Source organism: Hypanus sabinus, chromosome 16 (assembly GCF_030144855.1).
Source record: "Hypanus sabinus isolate sHypSab1 chromosome 16, sHypSab1.hap1, whole genome shotgun sequence".
Lineage (NCBI taxonomy): Eukaryota > Metazoa > Chordata > Chondrichthyes > Myliobatiformes > Dasyatidae > Hypanus > Hypanus sabinus.
The window spans coordinates 18,557,167-18,583,630 of NC_082721.1; the positions used below are offsets into that span (position 1 = coordinate 18,557,167).

At 43.5% G+C, this 26,464-nt stretch overlaps 1 protein-coding gene across 1 annotated transcript in view; it reads right to left on the reverse strand.

Moving 5' to 3' along the window:
- The window catches only part of apc2 (APC regulator of WNT signaling pathway 2), a 233,285-nt gene that overhangs the window by 24,616 nt on the left and 182,205 nt on the right, over nucleotides 1–26,464 (reverse strand). The window contains exons 8-10 of the mRNA XM_059990792.1: nucleotides 8,479–8,559; nucleotides 4,391–4,769; nucleotides 453–548 (exon numbers count right to left, since the gene is read on the reverse strand). Coding sequence (XP_059846775.1) covers nucleotides 453–548; nucleotides 4,391–4,769; nucleotides 8,479–8,559 — 556 coding nt within the window. The remainder of the gene's footprint in view (nucleotides 1–452; nucleotides 549–4,390; nucleotides 4,770–8,478; nucleotides 8,560–26,464) is intronic.

Below are 26,464 nucleotides of genomic sequence, written 5' to 3' on the forward strand. Positions count from 1 at the left end.
TCTTAGATATGGGGCCCAAAACTGGTCACAATACTCCAAATATGGTCTGACAAATGTCCTATAAAGCCTCTTGCTTTTACATTCTACTCCTCTGGAAATGAAGGCATTTACCTTGTCTTCCTTTCTACAGACTCATCCTTCAGGTTAACCTGTAAGGAAACCGATACTAAGACTTCCAGATCCATTTGCACCTCTGATTTCTGCATCTGCTGCCTTTTCAGAAAATAATCTATACATTTCTTCCTTCTACAAAGGACGATATACTTCCCTACGTTGTTTTCTATCTGTGCTTCATCAATGATTGGTTTCTGGTTTATTTGTTTGTATTGGGCTCTTGACTTTCAATTCCAACAAAGGAGCTCTTTTCAAATGTTCTATAAAATCACCTCCTTACCTTATTAGGGACATAGAAAGAACGACTATGAAAGAATTGAGAAAACAATGCAACTTGCCAAGCTCATTCATAGCACGTCGGTACTCTTCATCGAAGGACAGCTTCATTATTGCACACATTGCCTGGCAGATCTGGGGTTCTATAGGCAATGGCACTACAAAGGAACAAAAGTTAAGACCATTTAAGCACAATATTCCAAAGCATTTGTTGCAGTTATATGTCATATACTAAAGAAATTAACACCTTTTGGTGGTAAAGATATTTTTTCAGCTTGGTGGTTCAATAAATACTGTAGGTAATAAATGAAATAAAGTGGTAAACACAAGAGATTCTGCAGATGCTGGAATCAAAATCAGAATCAAGATTAATATCACTGATGTGTTGTGAAATTTACAAATGCAAACACAAGGAAATCTGCAGATGCTGGAATTTCAAGCAACACACAAAATGCTGGTGCTATCATTTCCGATTTCCCCCTCCCCCTCCTACTTTCAAATCTCTTACTATCTCTTCTTTCAGTTAGTCCTGACGAAGGGTTTCGGCACAAGACCCAAGGGTCAACAGTGCTTCTTCCTATAGATGCTGCCTGGCCTGCTGCGTTCTACCAGCATCGTGTGTGTGCCGTGAAATTTGTTGCTTTGTGATAGCAGTATATTGCAATATATAATATGTTTTTAACTAGATATTACAATAAAATATATTTTAAAATTAGATTAAATAGTGCCAAAAAAGAGCAACAAAATCTAGCAAGGTAGTGTCACTGTCCAGTAATGGATGTTCCCATGACAATATGGTTCAATGACATCCAAGTCACTCACAGCATTCCATAATGAGTGTAACATGGGGTAAATGACATAATTGCCTGAAAATCCAAGCAACACACCCAAAATCCTGGAGGATCTCAGCAGGTTGGCAGCATCTATGGAGGGAAACGGACATTCGACATTTCAGGCTGCCGACTATTCATCCTATAGGTTTTGCCTGACCTGCTGAGTTCCCTCAGCATTTTGTGTGTGCTGTCAAGCATCTACAGAATCTCTTGTGTCTCTGCCATTGCCTGCAAAATTTCACGATATATGCCAGTGATATTAAACCTGATTCTAATGTGACACAAAGCAATCCTATTGGCCTGTACTTGGGAGAATGGGTGGTGATCTTACTGGGATGCACAAAATTCTGAAAAGCTTGACAGAACTAATGCCTAATTGATGCTTCCCCTGGGACTTCAATGAGGCCTTCATTAGCCAGAATTGACCATGAATGTTATAACCTAGCTGTCTAAATATGCAATCCTGGGCATTACAATATGGATAGCCAGCTGCTGCCCATGTAACAAGCTTCCCGTCTCCATGCATCTGATCAACCCAAAGGAATGACAGGGACGGTACATGGGTTGCCAGTCAGCTTTGAGCTCAACGTAGGACGGTCGTGGGGACTCCAGTTCTGGGTTTTTCACTCATGCTTTACTGCTGAAGCCTTTGCCTTGAGTTTTGAGATCAGAAATTTCCTTCCCCTTGATGAGCTGCCAACCACGGCTGATGAACCCTACCTGCCCAAAGTGGCTGGTTTTAAAGTGCCGGTAACCCAATGTTGACCCTTCTCCTATCAGTAGAGAAGGGGCAATGTCAGGTTACTGGTGCTTTAAAACCAGTCCACCGGGCTTAGGAGCTAAGCCACATATGAAGACCAGGAGCCGGAATCAGACCTCAGAGACTATTTGAGGTGCATGCCATTGGGAACAGTTAATAGGTAGTGGGATTTTATCCTCATTACCAATCCCAGCTATAACAACCTTAAGGTTAGGATATTGAGCTGAGTATAGTCAAGACAGAGATTGATGGAGTTTTAGGCATTAAAGAAATCAATGGGTAAGGAGTTCCTTCAGAAAAAAAGTGCTAAAGTGAAGGTTGAGCCATGATCAAAGCAAGTTGAATGGCCTGCTCCAGTTCCAATTTCTTATCTTACTTTCTTATTCACGTTCTAAGCTATCAGAGACATATTTATGGAATGTATAGGGTGCTCCTATGTATGTACCACTGTTAATGAAACGTCAATGACCTGAAACATTAACCCTTTTTTTCTGCCCTGATGTTGCTTGGCCTGTTGAGTATTAATGACAAAAGCAGAACCATTATCAGATTTGTTTAAATTTCAGTTAAATCAGGAAGGTTATCCATTGGCAACACAAGTGAATCTGCAGATGCTAATAGGCATCCGTTAGTCTCGTGAGACCATGGATTTGCGCCTTGGAAGGTTTCCAGGGTGCAGGCCTGGACAGGGTTGTATGGGAGACCGCAGTTGCCCAAGCTGCAAGCCTTCCCCTCTCCACGCCACCGATGTTGTCCAAGGGGAAGGAGTGACTCCTGATGAAGGGTTTCGGTCTGAAACGTTGTCACTGCCTCCTCCCATAGATGCTGTCTGGCCTGCTGAGTTCTGCCAGCATTTTGTGTTTTTAAGGTTATCCATTGCCTGGTTGAAAGGTAGGATGCAGTTCTTGAAGTTTATGTTTATTGGAGTGAACAGTATAGACAGCAAAGGACAGAAAGAGTAGAATGGGAGTGAGGGAGAAAAGAAAAGTCAAAATAAATTAATGGAACCTTGATGGGCCAGCTAATTCTGTAACCATTTATAATCCATAAGACCAGAAGACATTGGAGTAGCTATTTGGTCCATCGAGTCTACTCCGCCATTTTGTCATGGTTGATCCATTTCCCTCCTAACCCCATTCTCTGCCTTCTCCCTCTAACCTTTCATGCCCTGACTAATCAAGAACCTATCTGCCTTAATTGCCCCCAATGACCTGGCCTCCATAACCATCTGTGACCACAAATTCTCTAGCTAAAGAAATTCCTCCTCATCACTGTTCGAAAGTGAGTCCCCCTATTCTGAGGCTGTGCCCTCTGGTCCTAGACTCTCGAACCACAGGATACATTCTCTCCATATCCACTCTATCGAACCACCAATTTGAAAGCTATCCTCATTTTAAATGATTTTCCACTATTCAGATTGCTGTGTCTACATAAATAGATGCCTTATAGACAGAGGAATCCTCAGAATCAATCAAATGAAGGACTGATATGAATTAGTTAGGCAGTTACTCTATTTTAGTGAAAACTTTGTGAGTTCTAATAATCAGATGTGGAATGTGAATAAACCAGGTGAGGGCAATCAAGGTTATGGAGATTGTAGCAGAAGAGGTCATTCAGCCCATCAGGTTTGCTAAATCTTATCTCTCTCAGTATTGCATCTTCACCTCAACAACTTTGTTGTGGGGTAAGTAGAATTCTAAAGTTCCACTGTGCTGATTACTAGTCTTGACAGAGATAGAACTAGGACAGAAAATGGAAGTAGTGATCAGCAAAATGATCTTATTGACCAGCAGAACAGGTTCAAGGGGTTTCAAGATTTTTCCTCTTATGTCAAACGGTAGTTGCTTCTAGGCATCACCTCAGATAGAGCAACACACACAAAATGCTGGAGGAACTCAGCAGGTCAAGCATCAATGGAAAAAAAAATCAAGAGTCAACATTTACAGCCCAGACCCTTCATCAGGACTGGAAGGGAAGGGGAAGAGGCCAGAATGAGAAGGTGGAGAAAAGGGAAGGAGTACAAGCTGACAAGTGTTAGGTGAACCCAGGTGAAGGGGAAGGTTGGTGTATGGGAAGGGGGGATGAGGTGATAAGCTGGGAGGTGATAGGTGGAAAAGGTAAAAGGCTGAAGAAGAAGGAGTCTGATAGGATGTGAGAGTGGATCATGGAAAAATGGAGGGAGGAGATGGGCAGATGAAGAGAAGAGAAATATTATGAGGGGAGCCAGAATGGAAAATGGAAAATGAGAGAAGAGGGAGGGGATAGAAATTAATGGAAGATAGAGAAGCTGATGTACATGCCTTGAGGTTAGAGGTACTCACAGGGAATAAGAAAGACAAGCTTGATTTGAAGGCAATGCCCTTTTGTTCTGTAATCGTTAGATGAGAAGGTTAGTTTATGTACTTACAGTTGTTAGATTCCGAGCTGTTGTCTAGTCTGTTGGAGTCCAGCCATTCCCAGCACGTTTCGCAGTACAAGCGCACCTGCTCCAGCACGTGTAGAACTCGCATTTCTCTCTTGGCCTGCCCCTCGTCGGGTTGGGAGTACACGATGTTATGGAGCGCAGCGCTGGCCCGGGCTCGAGCCTCCTTGTTGCTGCTGGAATTCCGGGCCGGCCCCGCGTCTCTCTCGCTGTCGTGCAGGAGCTGGATGAGCAGGGGCAGGCAGCCGGACTTGCGCATGGCGACGCAGCTGTCCTGGGAGCTGGACATGGCGAGCAGGGTCCTGGACATGTCATCCTTGTCGCGGGTCGCCAGCATGGAGAGGAGCCAGAACACCATCTCCACCTGCAAAGAGAGGTGCAGCAACCTTTCACTGACTTCGCACAGCACGGCTTTGATCTTATACAGCCTATAGCAACTCCTGGGGCATTTCTGTAGCATGCTTCAGATTATTTTCAGCACAAGACAAACCACTACATAATCAGTGAAGTATTTCTGAAGTGCTGTATTGCAGGATCAGCAACAGCCATTTTATGCACAGAGAACTCCCACAAACAGAAATGTTACAGAAGCCAAAGCTTAGAATTCAGCAATGGTAGATCCTTTTCTCACAAGATTCTGTGGTTCTCTTCCTGCCCCCCCCCCCCAATCTCTCATCTTTACTCTCCCTCCATTGCCTTGTATTTCTCTTCCTGTGCTTCCCTCCCCCCCCACCCCGCAAGGCTTTTGCTCTCTCCTTCTCCCTTCCTTTCCTTTGAAGACTTACAGTTGAAATATTGTCAGGACTTTGCCCTATGAGCATTCATAATCTGTGAGAACTGTAGGATGGTATGTAGGATAGATGCAAGCCATTCAAGTTACTTCTGGGATTTTCAATGGTGAATGAGAAGGCCACGTGCAAAATTAGGTTTTCCAGAGGTTTGTGAAGGCTGCTTCCGTTCTGTTCAAAAAAGTCCATCTGAGTATGTCTCAGTCTGATTCTGGGATCCCATATGAGCTTGTTACCCATGAAATGATATATTTACTGCAGCCTTCTTTCAACCCACCTCCATCACCACAATAATCACTCAGATCCATCTACCCAACCTCCAGCCCTGCTCACCAGTGTTCTGCCATGACCTTGCCTTCAGATATCCTTAGAAAGAGGTGACATAGGATCAGAAGACATAGAATGTGTAGCATTAAGAAAATATGTTAAAAAAAATCCCTGATGGGAGTTATACACAAGCCTTCAAACAGTAGCCAGGATGTGGGCTACAAATTACATCAGGAGGTAGAAAAGGCATGTAAAAAGGTCCTGATGAAGTGTCTCGGCCCGAAACGTCGACAGTGCTTCTCCCTATAGATGCTGCCTGGCCTGCTGTGTTCCACCAGCATTTTGTGTGAGTTGTTTGAATTTCCAACATCTGCAGATTTTCTCGTGTTTGCTCTTAAAAGGGGCAACATTGTGATAGTCAGTCATGCAGGATTTCAAAATGCAAATAGATTAGGAAAATCAGGTTGGTACTGAATCCCAAGACAGAGTATTTGTAGAATGCCTACAAGATGGCTTTTAGAGCAGCCCCTGGTGGAGCCAACCGGGGAATGGCAATTCTGGATTGGATGTTAAAATTAGATTTGATTAGGGTAAAGGAATCCTTCGGAGGCAGTGATCATAATATATTAGAATTCACCCTGTCATTTAAGAGGGGGAAGCTAAAATTGGATGTGTGAGTATTAAAGAGGAGTAAAGGGAATTTCAAAGGCATGAGAGAGGAGCTGGTCAAAGTTGATTGGAAGGGGACAGTAGCAGGGATGATGACAGAACAGCAATTGATGAACTTCCTGGGAGCATTTCAGAAGGCACAGGAAAGATACATCACAAAGACAACAAAGTATTCTAAAGGGAGTTTGACGCAACCATGCCGACAAGGGAAGTCAAAGACACCATTAAAACAAAAGGCAGCGTGTATAATATATCAACAATTACTGGGAATACAGGGGATTGGGAAGTTTTTAAAAACCAACAGAAGGCAACTAAAAGAGCCAGAAACAGAGAAAAGATTAAATATGAAGAGGATACCAGAAGTTTTTTTTTTCAGATACCGTAAATAAAGAGTAAATATGAAATGAGAGTGGATATTGGACCACTGAAAATGACACTAGAGAGGCCAGTTAGCCTGACTTCAATGGTTGGAAAGACGTTGGGGTCTATTATTAGGGATGAGATTTTGGAGTACTTGAAGACACAGGATAAAAGAGGCCAAAGTCAGCATGGTTTCCTTAAGGGGAAATCTTGCATGTTGGAAACCTTGGAGGAAATAGCAGGCAGGAGCAACAAAAGGGAGTCAGTGGATGTTGCTTATTTGGATTTTCAGAACGGCTTTGGCAAGATCCTACATATTGGTCTGCTTAACAAGATAAGAGCCCATGGTATTATAGGAAAGATGCTTTGTAGCATGGATAAAAGATTAGCTAATTGGCAGGAGGCAAAGAGTCAGAATAAAGAGTGCTTTTTCTGGTTGGCTGCATGTGACTAGCAGTGTGATACGGTCACCGTTGGGACCACTTCTTTTCATGATGTATGTCAATGATTTGGATGAAGGAATTGATGGCTCTGTAGCCAATTTTTCAGACAATACGAAGGTAGGTGGAGATGCAGGTAGTTTTGAATAAGCAGGATGTCTGCTGAAGTTGGCATATGGAGTATGGTGCCTAGTCACACACTTTGGTAGAAGGAGTAAAGGCATGAACTGTTTTCTAAATGGGGAGGAGATTAACAACTCACAGGTGCAAAGGATTGGGAGCCCTCATATAGGTTTCCCTGAAGGTTATCTTGCAAGTTGAGATGGTAATAAGCAAGGCAGTGAGTAGTTTTGGGCCCTTTGTCTCATGTTAACATTCATTTTGAGAGGACTAGAATACAAAAGCAAGGATATAATGTTGAGGTTGTATAAGGCATTGGTCGGACTGCACGGAGTATTGTAAACAGCTTTGGGCCCTTATCTAAGAAAAGATGTGCTGGCATTGGAATGGGTCCGGAGGAGGTTCACGAGAATGATCACATAAATGAAAGGGTTAACATATGAGGAGTATTTGATTACTCTGGGCCTGTACTCACTGGAATTTAGAAGAATGAGAGGGAATCTCATTGAAACCTATCAAATCTTGAAAGGCCTAGATAGAGTGGATGCAAAGAGGATGTTTCCGACAGTGGAATGTCTAGGACCAGAGGGCGCAGCTGCAGAATAGGGTGACATCCTTTTAGAACAGAGGTGAGGAAAAATTTCTGCAGTCAGAGTGTGGCGAATCTACGGAATGCATTGCCACAGACTGCTGTGCGGGCCAAGTCATTGGTTGCAGTATTTAAGGTTGAGGTTGACAGGTTCTTAATTAAAGTGTCAAAGGTTAAAGGGAGAAGGCAAGAGAATGGGATTGAGAGTGATAATAAATAAGCCATGAATGGATAAGCCCTGATGGGCTGAATGGCCTAATTCTGCTTGTGTGTCTTATGGTCTTATAGAAAATTATACCCATCCAACATCAGTTAGCCTTGCCGTCACTGACTACAATCACTGACCTCTTTATCTGGCAACCCCAACCATGGCCACCAATCACAGCAACAACATCATCACTGAATCCCAGCACCCAGCTCAGGCCAGTATCATTCCCATTGTCCCTGGTGTCTTTCCACAGGAAATCCCTTGTAATTCTGGTCCTCAATGTGCACGAATGCAGTGCAACGAGAGCACTACCTTGTTTCAGTCTGTTCAATACTGAACTTCCTACCTACAACCTCTACAGATTGTATATGCAGGTCATCGCACACTGACTTTAATTTAATGCACCTTTTTAAACAGTGAACTAGATTAGGGAGCAGGGTTGAAGGGTAATGATCTTATGGATAACATGGAGCTCCAAGCCAATTTCTTTACAGTTAACCATTTTCTGTAGATACTTTTACAGTGCACATGTAGAAGTATATAACATTAATGGCTGTGTATATGGATGTCCACTGTTTGTGGATGAAAATCTGTTCACTTTGTAATTTTCTAAAGTTATTCCAAGTCCTTACCTTACTGCCCAAGTTGTTTAGTCCTTGAGGTAAATTATTCATTGTGCTTTCTGTGTCCTGATCATTTGACTTTCCACGTCCCTGAACATAGAGCAAATGATTGCACAGTTTAGAAATTAATATGATGGAAACATTCTTTATTCAGATACCCCAAGACTAATCGTAGCAACAACCTTGCACTCAGCATCAGCAAGACCAAAGAACTGATTGTGGACTTCAGGAAGGGTAAGGTGCCGGAACACACACCAGTCCTCATAGAGGGATCAGAAGTGGAGAGAGTGAGCAATTTCAAGTTCCTGGGTGTCAAGATCTCTGAGGACCTAACCTGGCAGCAATATATTGATGCAGCTATAAAGAAGGCAAGACAATGGCTATATTTCATTATCAGTTTGAGGAGATTTGGTATGTCAATTAAAACACTCTTAAATTTCTACATTTGTACCATGGAGACCATTCTAACTTGCTGCATCACCGCCTATTATGGGGGGGTGGAAGACGGCTACTGCACAGGATCAATGTAAGCTGAAGAGAATTGTAAGCTTAGTCATCTCCATCATGGACACTGACCTCCGTCGTATCCAGGACATCTTCAAAGTGTGATACCTCAAAAAAGCACCATCCATCATTAAGGACCCCCATCACCCAGGACATGTCCTGTTCTCATTACTGTCATCAGGAGGGAGGTGCAGGATCCTGAAGACACACACTCAACAATTCAGGAACAGCCTCTTCCTCTCTACCATCTGATTTCTGAATGGACATTGAACCCATGAACCCATGAATTCACTACCTTTTTTATTTTTATTTTGGCACTTCTTATTTAACTATTTTATATACATATATGTGTGTGTATAATACAAAGTTTTTTCTCTATTATTATTTATTGCATTGTACTGGTACCACAAAGTCAACAAATTTCACAACATATGAAATTAATCCTGATTCTTATTCTGAATTGGTGTACTTCTACTTCTACATCAAAGGATTAAATGTCCAAATTACATTTCCTGCTTTCTCTTGGTGTTTTAAATTATACTCACAATAGAGAGTTTCTTTAAATAGAAACATCTCTCGAGCAGGTTGGATTACTATGCATGCCAGCTATCCCTTAATCACATTAGATTGCAGCAGACATTACATAATGTTCTTTTGTTCTGACTACATATTGGTTGATATTAATGCCCCCCATTACATGCAGACTGCTGTGATACAGTAATTAATGTGCAAAAGAATAAAAAGGAATAACCCACAAGCATCTTTAGATGTTGTCAGTTAACCTGCAAGACAATGGGACATTTGACTTGGTCTCACCCCATCACCAATGTTCCTTTGCCCTGTCCGTTGTTCCTGCCACTTTCTTGGCAAAGTTGTATTTTTAAATCTCTCTTTCCCTGTTCTCATGAAGGGCCTGAAGCATTGACTCCTGTTTTCTTTCCACATGTGCTGACTGACTTGCTGAATATTTTCTGTTTCCATTACAGCTGAAACAATGACAATATCATAAAATTGAAAAATCAGAACAATCAGGCCTAAAGTTTGAAATAGGTCTTTAGTGTACTATGCCAGGCCAAGCAACCACTAAATAAAAATGTGTCTTATCAGCAGTGCGTATTGACATGATGCAAGAGACACTGCCAATCAAATTGTTGGGATACACGGGGAATAAATTAGTACTTGAGCCCCCCTGATCTTAAAGCCTATCTCCAGCAAAATAGCTGCTTTTAAAACAGCTTCCTAGTTTCCATGATTCTTCTACTGAACTTATGATACAGAAAGAGTTAATACCATCGCTCACATAGCAGACTAAGACATTTGAAAGATGAAAAAAGTAAGAAATATGTATTATCATATTTATTAATTGAGACACAGCATGGAATAGGCCCTTCTGGCCTTTGAGCCAAGTTCCAATTTAATCCTAGCCTAATCATAGTACAATTTAGAATGACCAATTTTAACCTACCAACTGGTACTTCGTAGACCATGTGAGGAAACTGGAGTACCCGGAGGAAACCCATGCAGACACAGGGAGAACATACAAACTCCTGACGTGCAGCAGTGAGAATTGAACGCGGGTCGCCATACTGTAAAACGTTGTGCTATCCACCATGCTACTGTGCCACCCCAATATACCTGTGACAAATAAAATTCCAAGACAACTGGCTTCATTATTAATAAGAATGTTTCAATGGTAAACATGCCTATTCACTACTCTTAGAGCTACATCACACTCCACTCCATCCGCCAAAAGCCGAACTTCTCAGTGGCCAAGCATTTTAATTCCAATTCCCATTCCTGTTCCAACATGTTGATCCATGTCCTCCTCTTGTACCTCAATGAGGCCACCCTCAGGGTGGAGGGGAAACTCCTTATATTCTGTCTGGGTAGGCTCCAACTTGATGGCATGAATATCAATTTCTCCTTCCAGTAAAAAAATTATTCCCTCCCCTCCCCTCTTCTTCTATTCCCCACTCTGGCCTCTTACCTCTTTTCACCTGCCTATCACCTAACCCTGAGTCCCCTCCTCCTTCTCTTTCTCCTAAGGTCTACTCTCCTCTCCTAACAGATTCCTTCCTCTCCAGCTCTTTACCTTTCCTATTCACCTGACTTCACCTATCACCTTCTAGCTATCCTCCTTCCCCTCCCCCCCCCCCCCCCCACCTTTTAATTCTGGCATCTTCCCTCTCCAGTCCCGATGAAAGGTCTTGGGCTGAAGTGTTGACGATTTATTCATTTCCATAGACGTTGCCTGACCTGCTGAGTTCCTCCAGCGTTTTGTGTTTTGCTTTGGACTTCTAGCATTTGCAGAATGCCTCATATTTAAAGATCCTCCTTCCACTGTCCTTTGAAAACTTACACCATCTGAGAGAAAGCACGATCACTCCATTTCCGTCATAAATGATCAAGCACTTAGTTTGGACAGTGGTCCCTCATGCTGGATTCTACCACAGGAGGAAACACTCCCTCCACTATTTTTAGTTGTAATCCATACACAACAAATCCTGCTACATTCCCACAACATCGTTTAATTTACTGTGCCCTTTGCTAAGCTTTAATGTGCTTAGCAAAGCCCTTTGATGGTTTTAAAAAATATCCTTCATTTAGGGGAAGACTACCTAGTTCAGTTTAGTAATAGAAAAAGCTCCACTCGGGATCCAAAGAAAATAAAACTACGGGAGATGAAGCTGGAGTTTCCTATTGCTGGGATACTTAATCTGCACAGGCTTAATGTTCTGATGCACTTATTCCTAGTTGTCTGCAGAGCCTTTAGTTTTGAAAAGACTCAATATAAAACTTGAAGCAAGCAATCCAAGCAAATATAATGCAATGACATAAATGCAGTATATTGTTCAGGACTTTTAGGTAGTCGTTCATGCCTGTGAAAAGCCTGATGTTATTTAAAGGCTCAATTAAAAAAGAATAAGTATAACGATTAGATTTAGTTGTCACATGTACATTGAAACATCGAAACACACAGTACAATGAAATGAAGTCAAGAGGTTCAGTTGCTGTTCAGACCAAACATCAGAAGGGGGAAGAAATATTATCTAAGTGACTTTGACTGTGGAATAATTGTTGGTGCCAGACAGGGTGATTTGAATATCTCAGAAACTGCTGACCTCCTCGGATTTTCACGCACAACAATCTCTAGAATTTACAGAGAATGGTGTGAGAAGCAAAAAAAAAAAAAAAAATCCAGTAGGCGGCAGCTCTGTGGGCAAAAACACCTTGTTTTTTGAGACAGGTCAGAGGAGAATGGCCAGACTGGTTCACGTTGACTGGAAGGCGACAGTAACTCAGTGGTGTGTGGCAGAGCATCTCTGAATGCACAACACATTGAACTTCGAAGTGGATGGGCTACAGCAGCGGAGGACCATGAACATACACTCACTGGCCAGTTTGTCAGGTACAGAAAGTACTGATGCACCATCAATAACTCACACTGAGACGTAAGGCGAGGTATCAGCTTTTATTGACTGGAAGAAGGAACCAGGAGTGAGTGACCATCATACTACGTCCTGGAGACAGAGAGAGAGAGAGCATAGGCTTCAGATCGCCTTTATACCAGGGTCTGTGGGAGGAGCCACAGGAGCAGTCAGCAAGGGCATGTCCAGACAGGCACACGTAGTTCACCACATTCACCCCCCTTTGTTTAAAAGAGTCCCCATGTGGCGAAGTTTCTTACAAGTCAAGTCTATCAGGTGGTCGAATCTGTCGCTGCGATCTACGTAGCACCGGCTGTGATCGCATGGATGCCGGCGACATTGGTGATTGCACAGGGGATGGAGGTTGTGCTTGTTCCAGCCCACTAGGCGCCGGTGATCCCTCACGCATGTGCGAGGCGCCTGGTATAAATGCGTACGAAACGCCCGGTATATAAGTGTCGTGAGGAGTCTGTGTAGGGCCTGGTGTGCATGGTGTCACCTCAGGTGCAGGGTTCATAGTTACCGGAGAGCCTTCAGGGTAGTGGTCTGCTGCACCTGCGGGCGCGAGGTCGCGGACGGAGACCGTGTCCTCCCACCCATCAGGTAAGACCACATAGGCATACTGGGGGTTCGCATGTAGAAGGTGAACCCTCTCGACCAGCAGGGAGTATTTATTGCTCCTCACATGTTTCCAGAGCAGCACTGGCCCCAGGGACGTCAGCCAAACTGGTAGGGTGGTCCCAGTAACAGACTTCCTGGGAAAAGAGAATAGGCGTTCGTGAGGGGTGGCATTGGTGGACGTACATAACAGAGAGCGGATAGAGTGGAGTGCCTCAGGGAGGACCTCCTGCCATCGAGAGACCGGCAACCCTTTTGACTTAAGGTCTAAAAGTGTGGCCTTCCACACTGTGGCATTCTCCCGCTCCACCTGTCCATTACCCCGGGGATTATAACTCGTGGTCCGACTAGTAGCAATGCCCCTAGCTAGCAGGTACTGGCGCAGCTCGTCACTCATAAAGGAGGACCCTCTATCGCTGTGGATATAGCAGGGATATCCAAACAGAGTGAAGAGCTGGCGCAGGGCTTTTATGACGGACGTGGCAGTGGTGTCGGGGCAGGGGATGGCAAAGGGGAACCGAGAGTACTCGTCGATAACACTGAGAAAATAGACATTGCGGTCAGTGGAGGGAAGGGGGCCCTTAAAGTCAACACTCAGTCGCTCAAAAGGGCGGGTGGCCTTGACAAGTTGCACCGTGTCAGGACGGTAGAAGTGCGGTTTGCACTCAGCGCAAATTTGGCAGTCCCTGGTCATCGTCCTGATGTCCTCCAGGGAGTACAGCAGGTTCCAAGCTTTCACAAAATGGTAAAATCGGGTGACCCCCGGATGGCAAAGTTGTGCATGAAGGGCATACAGCTGGTCGAGCTGTGTGCTAGCACATGTTCCCCGGGATAGGGCATCAGGGGGCTCATTGAGTCTGCCAGGCCGGTACAGGATATCATAGTTGTAGGTGGAGAGTTCTATTCTCCACCGCAAAATCTTATCATTTTTGATTTTGCCCCGCTGTTGGTTGCTGAACAGGAACGCAACCGAGCACTGGTCGGTCAGCAAGGTGAACCTTTTGCCAGCAAGATAGTGCCTCCAGTGCCTAACAGCCTCCACTATGGCCTGGGCTTCTTTCTCCACCACGGAGTGCCGAATTTCGGAGCCTTGGAGGGTGCGAGAAAAGAATGCTACTGATCTGCCTTCCTGATTGAGGGTAGCAGCCAGAGCGAAATCTGAGGCGTCACACTCCACTTGGAAGGGAGCAGTCTCGTCCATCGCATGCATCGTAGCTTTGGCAATGTCCCCTTTAATGCAGCTGAAGGCCGCGCGGGCCTCAGCAGAGAGGGGAAATGTGGTAGATTTGACCGGGGGCGTGCCTTGTCTGCGTAATGGGGGACCCATTGGGCGTAATAGGAAAAAAACCCAGGCACCGTCTGAGGGCTTTGAGAGTGGTGGGAAGAGGGAGTTCTAACAGGGGGTGCATACGGTCGGGATCAGGGCCAATAACCCCGTTTTCCACGACATACCCAAGGATAGCAAGGTGGGTGGTTCCAAACACACACTTGTCCCTGTTATAAGTAAGGTTCAGAGCAGCGGCCACTTGGAGAAATCGTTGGAGATTGGCGTTGTGATCTGGCCAGTCGTGACCACAGATGGTGATGTTATCCAGATAGGGAAATGTGGCCTGCAGTTGGTACTGGTCCACTATCCGGTCCATTTCCCTCTGGAAGACAGAGACACCATTCGTGACACCGAAAGGGACGCGCAGGAAGTGATAGAGCCTGCCGCCCGCCTCGAAGGCGGTGTAGGGGTGGTCCTCTGGGCGGATGGGGAGCTGGTGATAAGCGGATTTCAGATCTATTGTCGAGTACACCTTGTACTGAGCAATCTGGTTGACCATATCCGCGATGCGGGGTAGGGGGTACGCGTCAAGCTGCGTGAACCTATTGATGGTTTGACTATAGTCCACCACCATCCTATTTTTCTGCCCAGTCCGAACAACAACCACCTGGGCCCTCCAAGGGCTTGAGCTTGGCTCAATGATCCCCTCCCTGAGCAGCCGCTGCACCTCTGACTGAATGAAGGCCCTGTCCCCCGCGCTGTACCTCCTGCTTTTAGTTGCCACAGGTTTACAGTCGGGGGTCAGGTCGGCGAACAGCAATGGGGGAGGGATCTTGAGGGTGGAGAGGCTGCAAGTGGTGTCAGTAGCACAGCTGTCGGCCTGGTTCTGGATGGGATGTGTGGGCCCGTGTGTGTGTGTGTGTGGTCAGTAGCGGGGTATGTGAAGAAGTCCCACAAAACTGAGGATTCTGGACAGTGAGTGGTGGGAGGGGCCTGTCATATACCATAGTCACACTTTCGAGATGGCTCTGGAAGTCCAGCCCCAATAGCACAGGTGCACACAGATTAGGCATGACCAGTAGCGCAAAGTTCCGATATTCTGTGCCTTGCACCACCAAAGTCGCTACACAACCCACCCGGATGTCTGCGGAATGTGACCCAGAAGCCAAATGGATCCTCCGACTTACCGGCCGCGTTGCGAGTCCGCAGCATTGCACTGTGTCCGGGTGAATAAAACTCTCAGTGCTGCCCGTGTCAAACAGGCATCTAGTCCAGTCCCCCTCCACCCGGATGTCCATCATGGACCTTGCAAGCTGGTGTGGGGCACTTTGGTCGAGGGTTACAGTGGCCAGAGTTGAATCGCCGTCGGGGTGCCCGGTAAGCATCGGAGGGTCGGGGGCAGGGCGTGATGACGCCAACAAAGATGGCCGCCCACATCCGGGCATGCAAGATGGCGGCCCCCACGTTTCACCCGCAGCGCTGCACTCCGCTCATAGTTGAGACTTACAGACCTTGGCGAAACGGCCCCGCTTTCCGCAGCTGGAGCAGGTCGCTTCTCGCGCTGGACAGCGTTGTCGAGAGTGCTTTTTGAGTCCACAGAAATAACAAAGCACGGGCTTCTGACGGGCCGCAGCCGTGGTCAGGTTCGGGGAGCTCGTGGAATCGCGACTGGCAGCAGCGTTGGCGAATTCGCTCCCGGGAGCCAGCGGTGGGATCTGAGGTGTCCACAGAACCGGCGGGGAATCGCGCGACTGGACAGCGTCAGCATTATGCAAAGCAGCTTCCAGAGCATTGGCCGTCTCGATCGCCGAGCGTAAGGTAAGGTCGGCATTTTCCAGCAGCCGCTGGCGCATGTACACTGACTTCAGTCCCGTCACAAAGGCGTCTCGCACTAGCAGCTCCGCATGCTGTTCTGCCGTGAGCGTCTTGCAGTCACAAGCTCGGACGAGTGTCTGTAGTGCTCGGAGAAACTCAGCGCACGATTCGCCAGGCCGCTGTTGCCGGGTAGCTAAACGATGTCTTGCGTAGACGGTGTTCACCGGCTGCAGGTACTGTCTTTTGAGGGCGTCCAGTGCCCCATCGTAGGTCGGCAGGTCCCGGATAATGGAGTAAACTTTTGGGGTGACCCTCGAGAGTAGGATTCTGTGCATAACGGCAGGTTCAGTTGCACGAACCTCCTCCAAGTACGATTGGAAGCATGCAAGCCAGTGTTCAAAAGCGAGAGCTGCTTCAGGGTCTTGAGGGTCCAAATCCAACTTTTCCGGACGTAAAACGGTTTCCATGTTTTAAAACTTCCAGTCAATAAAATTGATGCACCATCAATAACTCACTCTGAGACGTAAGGCGAGATATCGGCTTTTATTGACTGGAAGAAGGAACCAGGAGTGAGTGACCATCATACTACGTCCTGGAGACAGAGAGAGAGAGCATAGGCCTCAGATTGCCTTTATACAGGGGTCTGTGGGAGGAGCCACAGGAGCAGTCAGCAAGGGCATGTCCAGACAGGCACACGTAGTTCACCACAAGTACATAATAAAGAAGCCACAGTGGTGATTCAAGTTATCAATAGAGTGGAAATTTCCTTTTTCTGCAGATAATTTGCAGACTAGAACTTACAGAAGATAAGTACAGGAGTACACTTATTTTGAGTATAGGAGTTGGGATGTAATGTTAAAATTGTACAAGGCATTGGTAAGGCCGAATTTGGAGTATTGTGTACAGTTCTGGTCACCAAATTATAGGAAAGATGTCAACAAAATAGAGAGAGTACAGAGAAGATTTACTAGAACGTTACCTGTGTTTCAGCACCCAAGTTACAGGGAAAGGTTGAACAAGTTAGGTCTTTATTCTTTGGAGCATAGAAGGTTGAGGGGGGACTTGATAGAGGTATTTAAAATTATGAGGGGGATAGATAGAGTTGACGTGGATAGGCTTTTTCCATTGAGAGTAGGGGAGATTCAAACAAGAGGACGTGAGTTGAGAGTTAGGGGGCAAAAGTTTAAGGGTAATACAAGGGGGAATTTCTTTACTCACAGAGTGATAGCTGTGTGGAACGAGCTTCCAGTAGAAGTGGTAGAAGCAGGTTCGGGATTGTCATTTAAAGTAAAATTGGATAGGTATATGGACAAGAAAGGAATGGAGGGTTATGGGCTGAGTGCAGGTAGGTGGGACTAAGTGAGAGTAAGTGTTCGGCACGGACTAGAAGGGCCGAGATGGCCTGTTTCTATGCTGTAATTGTTATATGGTTATAACTTAGTAAATACATAAGTTTACTAGGTACTGGAGGTGACATCGGATGTACAGCAACTCTGGCAGGGTCTGCAAGACATTACTTCCTACAAAGCAAAACCCAATGGCATGAATGGATGAATGGCAGCAACGCTTCACTACCAGATGAACTCAATGCCTTTTATGCCTGCATTGAAAGGGAGAACAAAACCACAGCTGTGAAGATCCCTGCTGCAGTTTTGACAGCTGGTCTCAGAGGCCGATGTTAGGCTGTCTTTAAAGGGAGTGAACCCTCTCAAGGCAGAAGTTCCAGATGGAGTACCTGGTAAGGCTCTGAAACCCTGTGCCAACCAACTAGCAGGAGTTTTGAAGGACATTTTCAACCTCTCACTGCTACAGGCAGAAGTTCCCACTTGCTTCATAAACGCAACAATTATACCAGTGAATAATGTGGGCTGCTTTAATGACTATCACATCGACAGTGATGAAATGCTTTGAGAGGTTGATCATGTCTAGACTGAACTCCTGCCTCAGCAAGGACCTGGACGGATCGCAATTTGCCTATCACCACAATAGGTCAATGGCAGATGCAATCTCAATGGCTCTTCACATGGCTTTAGACCACCTGGACAACGCAAACACCTACGTTAGGATGCTGTTCGTCGACTATAGCTCAGCATTTAATACCAACCTTCCTACAATCCCGATTGAGAAGTTGCAGAACCTGGACCTTTGTACCTCCCTCTGCAATTGGATCCTCAGCTTCCTAACCGGAAGACCACAGTCTGTGTGGATTGGTGATAACATATCCTCCTTGCTGATGCAACACTGGTGCACCTCAGGGGTGTGTGCTTAGCCCACTGCATTACTCTCTATATACGCAAGACTGTATGGCTAGGCATAGCTCAAATACCATCTATAACTTTGCTGATGATATGACCATTGTTGGTAGAATCTCAGATGTTGATGAGAGAGCATACAGGAGTGAGATACACCAACTAGTGGAGTGGTGCTGCAGCAACAATCTGTCACTCAACATCAGTAAGATGAAAGAGCTCATTGTGGACTTCAGGAAGGGTAAGACAAAGGAACATGAACCAATTCTCAAAGGAGGATCAGAAGCGGAGAGAGTGAGCAGCTTCAAGTTTCTGGGTGTCAAGATCTCTGAGGATCTAACCTGGTCCCAACATATTGATGTAGTCATAAAGAAGGCAAGACAGCAGCTATACGTACTTTATTGGGAGTTTGAAGAGATTTGGCATGTCAACAGATACACTCAAAAACTTCTGTAGTTGTACTGTAGAGAGCATTCTCACTGTAGAGAGGCTGCATCACTGTCTGGTATGGAGGGGCTACTGCACAGGACCGAAACAAGCTACAGAAGGTTGTAAATCTAGTCAGCTCCATCTTGGGTACTAGCCTACAAAGTAGAACATCTTCAGGGAGCGGTGTCTCAGAAAGGCAGCTTCCATTATTGACCTCCAGCACCCAGGGCATGTCCTTTTCTCACTGTTACCATCAGGTAGGAGGTACAGGAGCCTGAAGGTACACGCTCAGGGATTCAGGAACAGCTTCTTCCCCTCCGCCATCCAATTCCTAAATGGACATTAAACCTTTGGACTGTATTTTTTAATATACAGTATTCCTGTTTTTGCACGTTTTTAAAAATCTATTCAGTATACATATACCATAATTGATTTATTTTTTTTAAATTTTATTTCTTATTAATTTTTTTCTCTTCTAGATTATGTATTGCATTGAACTGCTGCTGCTAAGTTGACAATTTTCACGTCAAATGCTGATGATAATAAACCTGATTCCAATTCTGATTTATGCAATCAATAAATTTTTCTTGCACAACATCTGTTGTATTGCCAATGGGAAAATTAGGTATATTGTTTGGGAAGTTACTGATTGAGAAACAGCAGTACAGGAGAGTCTGGTGAGACACTGGGAAAGAGATATCTGCTTAAACGTTTACTAAGAATGGAAGTTTTCCCACGTAATGTGAGATGTGGCAGGAACCACTGCATATTTTAAATATAATTTGGATAACTAATGTGCTATACTTTCTAATACCACTAAATGTTTTGGGAAATATGTCTACCATATGTCTACCATATCACTTTTCCCTATTCTGTATTTCATGAATAATTCGGTAAATTCAGATGTTATGGAAAAAGATTGTTGTTTTGTGAAACCTGTTGTCTTTGCCAACATATATGAACCTTGAATCTTTTTTCTTCTCCCACACATCTCCTTCAAAACAGGATTACCTTCCAATAGTACATCATGTTATTCCATCTATTTCAAAGCAAAATTGAATTCATGTTCTTCTAACAGATTTCAAATACAATAAATGCATTTATCTCACCATAGAGGAACAGCCAGTAAAGAGATTAAATCTGTCAGAACAAGGATACAAAACTTAGAGGCACAACTAGAAATTTATATTTACTTTTAAATCAATCAGCTTATGACAACCACTTTACTCAAAGATCCAACTGTTTCTATACAAAGGCATTATTTTCCTTAATAAGTCTTGTCCCCTGGGTTTATGGCCTGGTATGAAAATGACCTTAAGATTTTTTTCCCCTTTGGCCTGTGTTGTGAAGTTGTTTTTTCTGTCCCTGGCATGGGACAGAAATTGATATAAATTGCCTAATTACAGTTTATCCAGTGCACAGAACAGTCAAGTGTTACTAATGGTGGTTTAATTACTGTTACCTTGTAAATATGAATCTTTTTCTGCTATCACAAGAGAAGGGTCTGTCACTTACTGCTCCAGTGGCAGACAGAATATATTGCTAGGGTCCTCAACATGTATTAATCACCAAGTAGTATGAAATCTTTCATATTCTTGAATGAGAAATATCCTCTCTATAGGCACAAGAGATTCTGCAGATGCTGGAAATCCAGAGTAATGCACACAAAATACTGGAGGAGCTCGGCAGGTCAGGCAGCATCTATGGAGAGGAATAAACAACCAACATTTTGGGCTGAAACCATTCATCAAGACTCTGCCATCTTCCAGTTTGTACTCCTTCCCCTCCAGTCACCCTCTTATTTTGGCTGCTTCCCCCTCCCTCTCCAGCCTCGAAGCAGGGTCTCCGCCCAAAACATTGACTGTTTATTCCTTTCCATAGGACTGTCTGAGTTCTTCCAGCACTTTGCACTGTATGTGTTGCTCCTTTTTATAAGATCTTTAAGCTTACACAGAGGATTATATAACTTTACATGAGACAGCATGATTCTGAATAGATTGACTTAATAGAATGAATCTACTCTGGCAAAACAATTTATTTGGAGAGAAAAAAATTACAAGACTAAATGTTCCTTGAAAAATAAGTAGTGAAATGGGACAGAGGACTTTGGGAAGGCAAAAGCAGATCACCAAATCAAACCCCCGGGATACTCAGCAACAAAAAGCACCAGAGCTCTGGGATTCACTTCCATATTGACAAAATCAAGACAGCATATGAATAGGACTCTGTCTGGAGCTTTATTGGGGTAAACAGATCCGTTACACCACAAACACAAGAGTTTCTGTAGATGCTGGAAATTTTGAGAACACACAAGTACAAAGGGCTGGGAGGGTGGATTCAGCAAGTAAGGCAGTGTCTACTGAGGGAAATAAACAGTTGACATATTGGGCCAAGGCCCTTCATCGGGACTGGATAGGAAGAGGGAAGGGGCCTGGATAGGAAGGGGCCAGAATGAGAAGGTGAGGGGAAGGAGGCATGCAAGCTGGCGGTTGATAGGCAAGGGGAAATGAAGTAAGAAGTTGGGAGGTGATGGGAGGAAGGGGTGTAGAGCTGAAGAAGAAAGAATCTGATAGAAGAAAGGGAAGAAGGAGGGGCACCAGAAGGAGGGTGATCAGCAGTTGAGAAGATGAACCAGAATGGGAAATGGCAAAACAAAGAAGGTGAGGGAGGAGAAATTACTAGAAGTTAGAGAAATCGATATTCATGCTGTCAGGTTGGAAGCTACCCAGAGGGAATATGAGGTGTTGCTCCTCTAACCTGAGTGTGGCCTCATTGTGGCAGTTGAAGAGACTATACCTGCTGTAACAAGAAGAGAAAATGCTTGAAATTCTCAGCAGATCAGGCAACATCTGCGCATAGAGAAAGAGTTAACACTTCAGGTCGAAGGCCCTTTGTCAGTGCTCTGCACCCGCTGAGTTACATTGCAATGACTGTGAGAACTTGGAACATATCAATAGAGACCACCAGGTTGATATCACAATGTCAGTGCAGCGTTACATGAGGAATCCTGACAAATCTGCTCTGAACATTGCAATTCAAGGCTTGCTCTTTATGTGATTTTTGCAGATCGTGAGAGTGTCCTGCAGTGCCGTTCAAACACAACAAAGAAAATTTCTAAGCCCTGACCTTTATTTTACAAAAAGAATACGCAGGACTTGAATGAAGAGTGAGCAAGATTCATTAAAATTCATTGACAGCAATGGATCCCTTCAGAGTTAACTTGATACAAATCTTCCAGATTATCAAGTGGTTTGAATGGGTAGATGTTTCCATTTGCAAGTGGGTATCATAATTGGGGTCATTATTCATAATTGGGGTCCTGATGAAGGGTCTCGGCCCGAAATGTCAACAGTGCTTCTCCTTATAGATGCTGCCTGGCCTGCTGTGTTCCACCAGCGTTTTGTGTGTGTTGTTCATTAACCTCCCACTAGGATAGAGTAAACTCATGCTGCTGTAGGACAGAAGCGAGGTGAAAGTGTGGCATTGTAGCGTAGTGGTTAGCACAACACTTTACAGTACAGGCAAGCCGGGTTCAATTGCTACCGCTGCCTGTGAGGAGTTTGTACGTTCTCCCTGTGTCTGTGTGGGTTTCCTCCGGGAGCTCCAGTTCCCTCCCACAGTCCAAAAACATACTGGTTGGTAGGTTAATTTGTCGTTGTAGGTTGTCCTGTGATCAGGCTAGGATTAAATTAGGGGATTGCAAGGCAGTGTGTCTCAAAGGGCTGGAAGGGCCTATTCTGAGTTGTAGCTCAATAAATAAATTAATTAAAAAATGGAAGCTCACCAGCAGTGATCTGAGCAGGGAATTCAGAAGAGTTGTTCTCTTTTGTGTAAATGCTGGAAATCCAGAGCAACACACACAAAATGCTGGTGGAACTCAGCAGCATCTATGGAGGGGAGATAAACAGTCAACGTTCTGGACTGAGATCCTTCACCTCATGTGAAGGAGGAAATGGTGACCGTTTATTCCCCACAGACTTGCTGAGTTCCTCCGGCATTTTGTGTGAGCTGCCCTTTCTCTTTTATTCAATATTTCAGGATCTGAAACAATTTAGGCCATTATTTATTCACCATCTGTAATTGTTCTCAAGACATGATGATGAACCACCTTCTTCAACCACTCCAGTCATTCTCTTAAAGGTCCATCTTTCTGGTGGAGGGGAAGTTTGAGGATTTAGTCCCAGTGGTGTGTAACTTGGAAGGGAAGCTACAAATTATAATGTTCATTGATAGATAGCCTGGACAAGTGTGTTTTGTAGGTAATACATTAGAACAATACAGCTCAGATACAGGCCCTTCAGTCCATGCTAACAATAGCACTAAATTAGCTAGTCCCTTCCCATATTCCGTGTGATCAAAGGGAGAACACTAAAGATCAGTGAACAACCCTAAACAACAGGAACAAAATGGTGCCAGTAACCAATGGCAACATCCTGCAGACAGATCACAAGACTAATTCTTCTTCTTCTTTTAAATATGCTTCTATTACTAAACTGTGTGTGATTGGAGTTCTTAGTTTATATTTTGATTATGTGCTTTTAAGCCAACTGAACGATTTGGTGCTTTTGTCAATGTATATAGTCTACAACCGTCTCCTGGGGAATTCAATGAGCTTGAGAGCGGAGTGTGTGGCCTAAAGGCAAAGCACGAACCCAAGATCAGGTCCATTACTCCTCACTGATTAAAGTATCAAGCAAGATTGAAATCGACAAGGATGAGAGTGGAAGGTGAGCGGGTGTTCAGCGCTATCTCTGTATTTGACTGGTCTCCCTCTCCCTCTCACTTGCTGCTGCCAGAAAGGGGTGTAGGAGTCTTCCTCACACTGAAAGGCTCGATCGGCACGGCTCGAAGCTGCGGACTCATTTTAACAGACTACAAGGCTCATGTTTCTGGTTACTCTTTTTTGCTACTTTTGTGTGATCTGATCGAGGTGCTTCAGTGCTAGCTGGTTCTGCGGCCTGCAGTCAATGAACGACGCAATGCATAACTGAACTGAGCTAAACTGAACACTCACAGACCATTTTGAGGACTCTGAGGTCTGATGTTTAATATTCTATGTGTTACTCACTCTGTGCCGTTTGCTGGACTTGTTTTTTTGTGTCTAAGATGTTTGATTTATTCTTTGAAGATGTTCCATGATGTTTCTTTGTTTCAGGGCTGCCTACAGAAGGATGAATCTCAGAGTCATAGACTGTATACATTGATAATAAATGTAGATCGAATCTTCGTGATGAAAGAAAGATTACTGATGGAGTAAAAATAAAGTTTGTAGGTCCTGTTATTGGAATATTTTCACATCAAAATCACATTGACCAATTTTATCAGGGCTTGTCTGTGCCATACTGATGTCAGGGACAATCAGTCTCAGCTCACTTCTGGAAAAAAGCTCTTATGATGAAGTGTGTTCCTAAGTAACAAAATGACATGTCCTGCCCACCCCCCAGGACATGCTTTCTTCTCGCTGCTGCCATCACAAAGAAGATACAGGACACTCAGAACTCATGTATCAGGTACAGGAACAGTTACTGCCCCTCAAACATAAGGTTCTTTTTTTTTTAATTATTATTTATTTATTAAATTTTAAGAAAATTACAAAGAATAGATGTAATAAAAAAAGAAAAATAATATTGATCTCCCCCCCCCCCAACCCTTCCCCCTTAACCCTTATCTAAAGAAAGGAAAAAAAGAAAGAAGACAAAGATTGCCTGGATATCAGAGGATCCCCACATGCTCCATGGAGTTCAAAATAATTTTAATATTTATTTTTATTTTCCCCAATTACTTTATAATTTTATCTTCAAAGGACCTATATATTTAATCCCATCTTTTGTATGTATGGGAGCCAAATTTTCAAAAATATATCATATTCATTTCTTAGATTATATGTAATTTTTTCAAGTGGAAAACAACCATATATTTAATTATTCCAATGATCCATAGTTAAATATAAATCAGATTTCCAAGTAACTGCGATAACTTTTTTAGTTACTGCCAATGCAATTTTTATAAATTTTTTCTGATACTTATTCAATTTAAGTTTCGGTATTGTCCCTTCAATATCTCCTAATAAAAATAACATTGGACTATGTGGGAGTTGTACTCCAGTAATTTGTTCCAATAAAAGTCTTAAATTTATCCAAAATGGTTGAATTTTAAAACAAGACCAAGTAGAATGTAAAAAAGTACCAGTTTCTTGATTACATCGAAAACATTGATCAGACATATTTGAATTTAATCTATTTATTTTCTGAGGTGTTATATATAATTGATGTAAAAAATTATATTGTATTCATCTAAGTCGAACATTTATTGTATTTATCATACTCAGAACATAATCTTGACCAACTTTTTCCATCAATTTTAACATTCAAATCCCATTTTTGTCTTGATTTATGAATTCCAGATTCAATTGTCTGTACTTGAATCAAATTGTACATACAAGATGTAAATTTTTTAATTTTTCCTTTTTGAATTAATATTTCTATTTCACTAGGTTTTGGCATCAACATTGTTTGACCCAGCTTTTCTCGTAAATAAGCCTTTAATTGAAAATAACAGAAAAGAGTGTTGTTTGATATTTTATATTTATTTTTTAATTGATCAAACGACATCAATATACCTCCTTCAAAACAATCACCATAAGATTCTTGAACCAAAGGGAATAACTTCATTCAACATCACTTCCCCCATCGATGAAATGATCCCACAACTTATAGAATCACTTTCAAGGATTCTTCATCTCATGCTCTCTATATTTATTGCTCATTTATTTGTCATTTACTTCCTTTTGTATTTATACAGCTTCCTATCTTTTGCACACTGATTGAATGTCCAAGCCTTTCATTGATTCTGTTATGGTTATTATTCTATGGATTCACTGAGTTTGCCCACAACGCAATGAATCTCAGGGTTGTATACGGTGACATACTTGTACCTTGATAATAAATCTACTTTGAACTTTGAAGACAAAATGGGTCCTTGTGAGCAGATTACTGATGAGTAACTGATAAAGGGTTTTGCCTCAAACATCATCTGTTTATTCCCCTCTATGGATGCTGCCTGACCTGATGAATTCCTCCAGAATTTTGTGTATCTTAGGTACTAGCCTACAAAGTACTCAGGACATCTTCAGGGAGCGGTGTCTCAGAAAGACAGCGTCCATTATTAAGGACCTCCAGCACCCAGGGCATGTCCTTTTCTCACTGGTACCATCAGGTAGGAAATACAGAAGCCTGAAGGCACACACTCAGTGATTCAGGAACAGCTTCTTCCCCTCTGCCATCCGATTCCTAAATGAGTACTGAATCTTTAGACACTACCTCACTTTTTTTTAATATACAGTATTTCTGTTTTTGCACATTTTTAATCTATTCAATATACATAATTGATTTATTCATTCATTATTATTTTTTTATTTTTTTTTTCTCTGCTAGATTATGTATTGCATTGAACTGCTACTGTTAGGTTAACAAATTTCACGTCACATGCCGGTGATAATAAACCTGATTCTGATTCTGAAGTTGCTCAAGGGTTCCAGCGTCTGAAGGATCTCTTTGTGTCTGTGAGTAAGTGGTTGCACTGTTGATGATATCTCCCAGGTGGATGAGATTAGACTGGTTGTGTGGTCTTTAGTTGAATTAGATTTGTCCTGCTTCTTGTTAGAGCATTGGAACAGCTGGTTCCAG